The sequence below is a fragment of the Protobothrops mucrosquamatus genome, unplaced genomic scaffold (genome assembly GCF_001527695.2).
Source record: "Protobothrops mucrosquamatus isolate PMUCROS unplaced genomic scaffold, P.Mucros_1.0 scaffold_168, whole genome shotgun sequence".
Lineage (NCBI taxonomy): Eukaryota > Metazoa > Chordata > Lepidosauria > Squamata > Viperidae > Protobothrops > Protobothrops mucrosquamatus.
In genome coordinates this window covers 247389-257608 of record NW_015386244.1, presented here as the reverse complement: position 1 = coordinate 257608, position 10220 = coordinate 247389, and the positions used below count along the sequence as shown (strand labels likewise).

The 10220-nt window shown below is 35.1% G+C and overlaps 1 protein-coding gene across 1 annotated transcript in view; it reads right to left on the bottom strand.

Annotated features, from left to right (window-relative positions):
* Positions 1 to 10220, bottom strand: part of SYNE1 (spectrin repeat containing nuclear envelope protein 1) — a 284981-nt gene that overhangs the window by 178279 nt on the left and 96482 nt on the right. Inside the window, exons 33-39 of the mRNA XM_015821883.1 lie at positions 7112 to 7339; positions 5348 to 5446; positions 4723 to 4910; positions 4489 to 4612; positions 2948 to 3114; positions 1582 to 1735; positions 467 to 1095 (exon numbers count right to left, since the gene is read on the bottom strand). Of these exons, the coding sequence (XP_015677369.1) occupies positions 467 to 1095; positions 1582 to 1735; positions 2948 to 3114; positions 4489 to 4612; positions 4723 to 4910; positions 5348 to 5446; positions 7112 to 7339 (1589 nt within the window). The remainder of the gene's footprint in view (positions 1 to 466; positions 1096 to 1581; positions 1736 to 2947; positions 3115 to 4488; positions 4613 to 4722; positions 4911 to 5347; positions 5447 to 7111; positions 7340 to 10220) is intronic.

The window sequence follows — 10220 nt, the reverse complement described above, 5'->3', positions numbered from 1 at the left end:
GTCAGCCAGACAGTGCCGGCTGGCGACCCCCAGGGGGAGGGCCTTCTCGGTGGGAGCTCCCACCCTCTGGAACGAACTACCCCCAGAGATCCGGGTGATCCCGGATCTCCCTTCCTTCCGCCGCGCCCTTAAGACATGGCTTTTCCAACAAGCAGGACTGGCCTAAGGGGAAATTTTTAGTGGGGTTTTAAAAGCAATTCTAAAAATTAATAAGGCCAAATTTAATATTTCATCTTAACTTTGTTTTAATGATAGTTTTTGGGGTATTTTTTGTAGTTGTTTTTATCAGGCTGTCAGCCGCCCTGAGTCCGCAAGGAGAAGGGCGGGGTATAAATTCAAATAATAAATAAATAAATAAATAAATAAATAAATAAATAAATAAATAAATAAATAAATAGATGCTTGCTAACTGAAACGAGTATTATAAATCCAATGCTGCTGGGGACCTGTTGTGATTTCTGTTTACCTTTGCTGAACTTCCTGAAGGTTTGGTTCCTTCAGTCCTTCCTTGTCAGCCCTTTCTTCAAGATCCTCAATTCGTTTTAAGAGATGTTCTTTACGCTCTAGGATGGATGAACAAAGAGCACTAAGGGCCTCTGCTTCACTTTGCTTAGATCCAAGCAAAGACTGAATGGATTCCAGTTCTATACAGACATTGTCGGCAATGTTACTGCAGGAACTCCTCTGCTCAGAGTTTCCTTGTTTCAGATGGTAGTGGGCTTTAGTAAGGGATACATCTAAACTGGCTGCTGTAGATTCCAGTTTGTTGACATCTTGAACGACGTCACTTAGCTTCTTCTTCAGCGTTTCTGATTTTAACTTATCTATGTTTTTTGTTGTTTCTACCTTTTGTCTCAACTGGTGAAGTACATGGGATGCAGAGATATGAAGTTCTAAAAAGGCCTTGAGATGGGGAAGAACATCCTGACGGCGGCTGATTACTTGATCAGCCTCTTGGTACAACTGGAGACAGTCTTCAACCTTATTTTGGAATACACTGTGATCTTCTGGCTGAGTGAAAGAACACAACTTTTCAACGTGACTCTTCAGACTCTGTAGCTCTTTGTCTTTTCCTTCCACGTCTAATTTGTGCTCCTATAAGAACAAGAGAAATGATATTTTTTTTTTAAATGTGTAAGCTTTTGCTTAGTACTTAAACCTGAAAAGAACATGAGAGTTTGGAAACTGACAAGTTGCAAAGCTCACCCTTCACTAGGGTGAGACAGAATGCAAAGAAGAAAAAAAGACCTCTCTTTGTATTGCCATTGCAATTTCTGAAAAATAACCAGATGGATGGAGATGGTTCTTTGGGACGTGGGTACTTGTAGATTTTTTACTGTGGGCACACTGGCACACATTAAAAATGAAATTCTGTTGCTTGCCTCTCAAAAGTGTACACATATATAACACACATATAAACATTCTATAAAGAACATATGTATATACCTACAGCTTTACATATACACACATATAAATATTAATCACTGTGCATTTTATGAAGAAGAACCTGTGCTCTACTAAAGATGCCCCAGAGATTATTTGCTAAATGGCTCTTATTTGTTTCATTATGAATTATTTTACCTTATTCTGACATATAGCAGGCTGTAGATCGGTTATATTAATCTCTGAAGTTTGCTGTAGTTTACAAAGAATTGGCTTGATCCATTCAGAAAAATTGAGGAGAAGCTCATCATATTGTCTGTGTTCATCAAGCACGGACTGGAGGAAAATTATCCTAGAAGACACCAGGGTTAGTATATATATTCCAAGCTTTCTCCTTTTTTAAAATCTGTAAACTTAATAGCGGGGTTATTTAATTCATTAATTTAGATAATTTATATGGCCAAAGATTTTATACATGATTTTGGGCAGCCAACAATCCATCGAAAAAAGTACTAAAGCATCTAATCAGAAAATACAAAACAAAATTAAAGTAAGCATAATACAATAGCTGAGGCATTGGAACAAACAGGATATATTTTCACTGGTTTGGTTCTTTTATAATGCTCATTTAGTCTGAGAATTCTAACTATAAAGTGAGTTTAAATGAAAATAAATAATTTTTGAATAAATAGACATTTCCAGAGAAGCAGCTATATTGATGTGATGCAGGAAAATTAAAAATAATAAAAGGTATTCTGTGTCAATGTGTGTGTGACAATGTGCATGGATATATGTTTATACACATTTCGTATGACTATAAATAGTGAAATAAGAAATGCACAAAAATCCAAACGGTGACTAAGTCAATCTTCAACGTATATAAAATTCTTACAATGAATAACTGTAATGACAATGGTAACATCCTGGCAGAGTCATTTGCATGCACACACACACACGTGCCCCACTCTAATTTATCTCATTTTATACTAGAGCATAAGATTAAACCATAGATCAGGAAAAGAAGCTGAAGAAAAGCACAGCAAACAATAGACACAGTAAATAAATAATCAATATTGCTTTCATTATTCATTTCTCCAGAGAACTTCCAGGCAATAACAAACAAAAACATCTTGAGCTATGTCCCAAGGTATATAATTTGGAAATCTGAATGTGGGGATAATTCTAGCTAGGTTTACACATAATGCCAAGCCATAATGAGGCTTGGACTTAGCATAACGTTAGAACTAATTGATATAATGCTTGGAAAAACATCAAATTATAAACCAAATCAGAGAAATAGACCCTCGGCTGTGATTGGAGAAGACTCTATTGCTCTATGGCTCAAAAGAAAAAGTGGTTGAAGCTTCTTCCAAAATACTGTAAAAGAAGGAAAATTGCAGTCACTCCACATCTGGAGGGATTTATTGGTTTCCTGTATTTTCTATAAACCTTCTGCAGTGTAGGCCCATTTCTATAGACATGTAATGAAACTTATGGTGGATTTGTATTACATTAGGTCAGTTATAATGTCTGGGTCATTAAGCTCTATTACATAAATACAAACCTCCTGTTAACAGTCTGAGGTAGATTTTTCCATCTTTCATCAACTTTTTCTAATTCTTTTTTAACCGATCTCAGACTTTCACTGCAACTTGCTTTAAATAGTGTCTCATTCAACTGGAATATGCTAGTATAATGCGAATCATGAGATGCAATATCCATTTTCAAATCCTGAGAAACATAAAAATATACATTAGATAAATAGCTTATATAGCATGGAAATTAAGAAACAAGTATAAAGTAACAACAATAAAAAGTCTAAAACAAGTATGATTACACGCAAGAGTCCTAGCCCCTGGTGTCAGGGAAGGTACTTTTGCAATGTTCAATGTGGTTGCCTGAAATTCTACAGAAGCTTGTCCAGAATTTGTTTCCTAAAACTAATATTGGAAATACACAAAGAAAGTAAAAGACAGTCCAATATGAGTTTCAGAGATATCAAGTAATTTTATAAGATGTATACATGAATACTATTTATTCCCCAATGATGACCAACAGATACTAGGGAATTTTTCTTAGATAAGAATACTTACAAAAATCTTCAGGAGGACCCAAGATGGTACCCTGACTGCCAGCTAGGAAAATAGGCATTTGGGTCATTTTGAAAGCTATGCAGCTTCTTACATATTTAAAAAAACATAACCAAGCTATCAAAAACATGGAACCTAAATCTCTTAATTTAGGCTTCGGATTTGGGAATACTAGAACTGATCTTCCTCATTTCTCATGCATTTTTTGTATTATAATTTCTTCTTCAGTTGAAGAGAGACTTTCTTCAGAAACAGATGTTTCTCCTTGATGTTTTCATTATTTCTGAAGTTATAATTTTTAGAAATGTTTGAGAACTTTACCGATTTTTACTTGCCTCGCAAAAAGCTGAGAACTAGAATTGAGATTTTAAAACATTTAAATGGAAGAAATTTTTTTTTTGAAGAGTGAATAGAAAGAGGCTCTTCAGTGGGAAAGGTGTCTAGTTTATGTACCAAATTATAAAACAAAACCTTGAAGGTCAATCATCAGAGCTTAAGGTGGCTACATTAAAGGAAACATTTGATTTATGAGCTCCTGAAGTGCTTGAGCATTTTAACCCTTTACTAGAGCTAGAACTTTCTACTGAAGAACAAATCCCTCTGGAGACAATTGAGATGGATTCACCTGATTTACAAAAAAACCTGAATGATGATTTAAAGACTGAAAAAGACATTGTGGGTTACCGTTTCGAACTGAAATATAAGAAATTTATTGGATTTATTTCATAGAAACTACAAGGCCATATGCTCAAAGTTTTGTTTTCATGTCTCATTCAGTGAAGGAAGGCTATAGCTTTATGTCCCTAGACCTGCAGTGCAAATCACTTGTTAAATTATTCACCAAATTCAATACATTGAGTTATTTTCAAGGAACGGATTATTTCATTATGTTCTGGTCTGTTTAATTTCAAATACTCAGTGGAGAGTTATGACCATTGTTAGAGTTCCATTGCTATAAAAATGAAGGCACTATAAAATTAGGGAAACATTTGAGTTGCCAACCCGGAAATCTTACTTGAAGTAATTGTAGTTCATTTTCTAGTTTAACTTTGTCAGCAGAAACATGCTGTTCTGTAGGTCTGACTGCAGTTTCACACTTCTCTAACCAAGTCAAAAAGGTAGACAATTCCTTCTCCAATCTAGTGGAATATTGTAATAAATAAATAATTCCGTTAATCCAGTGCCGCTAAAATATTTTTTAAATCTGCAAAAACTTTTGTAGCTGAAAAGAACATAGGGTACTTTTTACCTCTGACATTGTACTAGATGAGTCTCTAAAGAGTCATGTTTCTCTTGCACTTGTTTCATAATATTTTCATGTTTTTGCTGAAGCATGACAATATCTTGATTTGCTTTTTCTTTGTTTGTAAGTTTGCGAGAGCCGGATGATAAAGAAGTCAGTGCTTGATTCATTCTTTCCAGATCTTGTGAGAGGTCCTGCTTAATACAAAGCAACAAAACAGAAGCCATTTAGCACCATGTTCCCAGATGCACTGATTTATAGATTACAATGTAGTAATAAAAAGTTACATTTAAATTTTAAGTGGTTTAATACAAGCAATTTTAGAAAGTATACATGCTTAGCTATATAATACATTATTTCCCAATTTGTGAATACAAATTTTCTTAATTCAAAAATTGTCTGTAAGTGATATGTCTCATATTGTGCACATAAAAGAGAGGCTTCAGAGAACTATCCAAGTGGAGCTTTTATCTTGTGCCATAACAAGCTTGTTGACCATGGAAATCTCATATTTCCTATCATTTGCTAAATTCTGACTATAAACCCATTCAAAACAGTACATGTCTTTTATTTGTTGATCCTGTCAAACAAGTGACAAAAGTTGAAACAAAAAGCTACAAGTTTTTATTACCGTAAGGTCTTGGAGAGCCTTATAAGTTTCTGCCAATGAACAGGATGAGATATCAAGCTCTATCACTTTGGCTTCAGAACTGCTTAAGTCTTCTTGAATCTAAATCAGTAAATCAAAAGAAGAAGGAGAAGAGGAATAGGAGGAAGAAAGAGGAAGAGGAAGGGGAGGAAGAGGAGGTTACATTGCCATTTTCTATCATTTAAAACAATTAATCTTGGATTCTCCAGAGTGTATCTTATGAGTTGCAATAGTTCGTAAGGTCAATATGAGAGAGAGTAGTAGTCAGTTGCTTACTGATATTTCTGTAATAACAGTTCATGCTACTCAACTGCTATTAGTTACTTATGTTAATCCTAATTATGAGAGTATAAGAATGATTTATCTTTTAAAATAATATTCTTCCATACAACTAGGATTACTATGCTTGTTAAAAATATCAATAGCAATATCTTATGCTAAAGGCAAGGGCCAATATAGTGGAGTAGTTAAGGCATCAGTCTAGAAACTAGTCTTGCCTTAGGCACAAAGCCAGCTTGGGTAACCTTAGACCAGTCATTTCTCTTACCCTAAGAAGGAAACAATGGTAAACCACTTCTGAAGAACCTTGCCAAGAAAACTGCAGGGACTTTACCAGGCTGTATCCAGAAATTGAACACTAGACTAAGTGACTGAACTATGCTCAAAACTTAGGAACGGGCATACAGAAAAATGGCAGCAGGTGCTCTGGATTGATGTCAAAATTAGAAATATTTGGCTATAGCAGGAGACAGTTTGTTCACTGAAGGGCTGGAGAGCAGTACAATAATGAGTATCTGCAGGCAACAGTGAAGCATGGTGGAGGTTCCTTGCACATCTGGGGCTGCATTTCTGCAAATGGAGTTGGAGATTTGGTCAGGATCAATGGTGTCCTTAATGCTAAGAAATACAGATACATATCCATCATGCCATACCATCAGGGAGGTGTGTGATTGGCCCCAAATTTATTCTGCAGCAGAACAATGGCCCCAAACATATAGTCAATGCCATTAAGAACTATCTTCAGTGTAAAGAAGAACAAGAAGTCTTGGAAGTGATGGTTTGGCCCCCAAAGAGCCCTGACCTCAATATCTATTTGGGATTACATGAAGAGACAAAAGATTTGAGGCAGCCTACATTGATAGGCTGTAGATCTGTGGTTAGTTTCCCAAGATGTTTGGAACAATCTTGAAGGAACCTTGCCGAGTTCCTTCAAAAACGTTTGCATGTTTAAAATGTGTGGGTTTCAACTCCCAGAATTATTAATTGATTATATTTAAAACAATATTTAAATACAGATAGTCCTCGACTTACAACAATTGAGTCCAAAATTTATGTTGCTAAGTGAGACATTTGTTAAGTGAATTTTGCCACATTTTGCGACTTTTCTTGCTTAAGTGAATCATTGCAGTTGTTAAATTAGTAACACAGTTGTTAAATGAATCTGATTTTCCCATTGACTTAGTTTTTTAAGAAGGTTGCAAAAGGGATCACATGACCCCGAGAGATTGCAACTGTCATAAATATGAACCAGTTGCCAAGCATCCGAATTTTGAGGCTGCAATGGTCATAAGTGTGAAAAACGGTCGTAGGTCACTTTTTTCAGTGCTTTTGTAACTTTGAAAGGTCACTAAACAAACTGTTGTAAGTCAAGGACTACCGGAAGACCCTTTGTGTCTTAATATGTGGTTTAGCACTCAACTGTCACTGTGTTTTTTGAATGGCCTAGACAAAATTGATGTGTTCTACCTTTCTAAAGTTTTCCTCAAATTTTTGCTGCACCGATGCCCTTCCTGCGATGGTTCCTTCCAAATTCTGTGCGTGGTCTCTGAATTCTTCCCAGTATCTCCTAATCTGTGTCAACTTGGCTTTAATATGTGCCGATTCTCCAGAAGTAAGATACTGAGAGAAAAGTTGAGCATCTTCTTCTAGCTTTGGCATTTCGTTGTCCTTATCAGCTATTTCATTCTTAACAGCCTAAAATGTAAATAAGTGTACATAAAGAAGCCATATCATGGATTGTTCCATACATTACACGGAAATCACTTTTGCTTCAAACAAAAAAGGGCACTATCAATGCATACAATGATCACCTGTTATCTATCATGTTATACATCATTATTAATTCATACATTTATTACAGGATCAGGTTTAAATAGGTTACTGATAAAAACGTAATTATTAAACTTAGCTATTTTTCTTGCAGCCATGTGTTCATTCTTCTCCATATATAACACTGAGAAAGCTTAATTTTCATTCCTTAAATGATTCTGTGGTAATCAGGCAATTGTGTATCATATAGCAATATTAATGGATTTTTTTGTGGCGTACTTTGCAATTGATTAAACCTTTAGTAGTCTATTAGCACTTATCAATCATATGTCCATGTAGTTTGGAAGAAACACTGATTATTAATATTCTTGTAATCAAAAATGTCTTATTTGTTCTAAAGCAGGCACAACTGATATAAATGTACTCATTTTTTTTAATTTGGAACAATTAACCGTAGGTGGTTTGTTCAAAGGAATTCTTTGACTTTGCTCTAATTGTAGTAAGTAATGGCTAACCTGTTGGTTTATGAAAACATCCAAATTAACATGAATTACTATTTGGCTTTTTAAGCCTAATGTGCAAGAAATGAAAAGTAAAACACACAATTCAAGTAATAGTTTCTATTCTTTTGCAAATAATTAGTCCTTGCTGATTACAGCAATATGCATGATGCTGGAAAATGAGGACTTATAATTGAATTCATTGTAACATAGAAAGCAGGCCTAGATTAACTTGTTACAAGCAGACGTACAAAATGTGAGGTCACAGGCTACATGGGATCCACTGCTATTCTTTTTCAGTTGTTTGGGGGATAGGAAAATATTTAAGGTGTTAAGGGGAACTGGGTGACATAAGCCACTTAAAATACTCCTTTTGCCCCTTTAAATTGTTGGTCTCCCTCTACAAAATCAAACCCATTTTAGATCGTGCCCCTGACTACTTTTGAATGCTAGCCATCAACATGCTGTATGAAGCTTGCTGCCACTTTAGACAGTTGGTTGAATTTCAGATAAGAGACAGAACCAACTTTATCAACTGAATTGGAAATTACTGGTCAAAATTTATGTGTTCTACCTTTCTAAAGTTTTCCTCAAAATTATGCTGTACTGATGCCCTTCCTGCAATGGTTCCTTCCAATTTCTGTGTGTGGTCTCTGAATTGTTCCCAGTATCTCCTAATCTGTGTCATCTTGGCTTTAATATGTGCTGATTAAATATGTGCTCAAAATGAAATATACTACAGTGTTAGCTATAATTGCCTTTGCCAATGATATTGTAGGTTTTGTGACACTGGACAGAGATCTTTAACAAAGCTTACATTGTATTCTTCAATGCTTATGGATCTTTGAAGGAAGCCATGATGATAAAATTATATAAAGTTAATATAAAAAATGCAAGTAATTGTGTCTAATTATTTATGACTGCCCCAAAATATGCCTTTTAGAATTACTATAAACAACAAAGATACTTTGAGTGAAAGCATTCTTAACTGAAAAAAATATATAAGATATTATGTCTTGACTTTAGCTATAACTAGAATAGAGTTTCTGTTCTCAGAAAGAGCTTCATCATCTCAGGTTGCTTCTGATCCTGAAGACTGGATTACTCTTACAAATGGTAGGGTTTATGGTGTTGGGTCTGCAGAAGAAAGAGGAGAGTTCATAGAAATACTCTCTCCCCTTGTGATATAACCTTTAGTTTTAAGATCATGCTTTACAATAATGTAAACTACATTATTTGTAATATATTCACATACAATTGTCATGCATGTCTTTCATTTGAATTTTATTTATTTACTTACTTTTCAGATAAGATATAGTTGTAAATATATGGAGACAATTGGTATTCTTCCTTTTAAATATTTCTATGCTATTTTCCCCTTTATTACCAGCATATGCTAAGGATTCATAAAAAGCTACTCTTATTCTCAATAAGAGGTAAAGAACAAGGAGAGAACTATAGAGAAGATCTCATTAACATGAGACCATTCTGTGAGAACTACTTACTTTAACTTAAGTCCAATAGTAGCATCCTTTATATTTTCACACTAAAAATATGAATAAATAATGATAGTAATTATGTCCCCACCCACCTGAAAGAAGTATTGTTCTACCAACACTCCTAAATGGCTAACTGCCTCTCCCCCGTGCAATTTATAATCACAGTGTTAGAACGTTTTCACTCAAAATTATGACCCTAACTAGTGTAAGAAGGCCTTGATGGGGCCAGATAAAAGTGTTTGCTTGGTTATTATTATGTAAATCAACATTTTATCTTAAAATGAAATATATGCAGCCCTCTGATAAAGACTACCCTATGTAGCAACTTCTCAAAGTTGGGAAGGAGCTGAAAAAGTAATTTTATGAGCTGTTCTCATACTTACAACCACATTCCCGCAATCATGTGCTTGTCATTTGCAAGCTTCACAGCTGGTTTCTGACAAGCAAAGTCACTGGAGAAACCAGTGTAAAATCGCAAGTCACAGTCACATGATGTCTCATTTAATGACAGCAGCAGAAGTGAGGTTGTTAGTTGGCTTGGCAGTAGAGTTGCAAGTTTTGATTATAGCTATTAACTGAGGACTACCTTATTCTTACTGCAAAGGCAAGCATCTTTTTATACATATTACATAAAGCATTCAATATTATTAATACTGTAGTACAACACATGTTGTGATGAAGGGCACCATGCTGAACCTCAGATAATTAAGCCAAATAATCAAATCTTCCATCTGTACTTTGCGGGGCATAAGGTAGACATATCCAACATACCATGTACTATGTACGGGTGATGTCTTCCACTGCTAT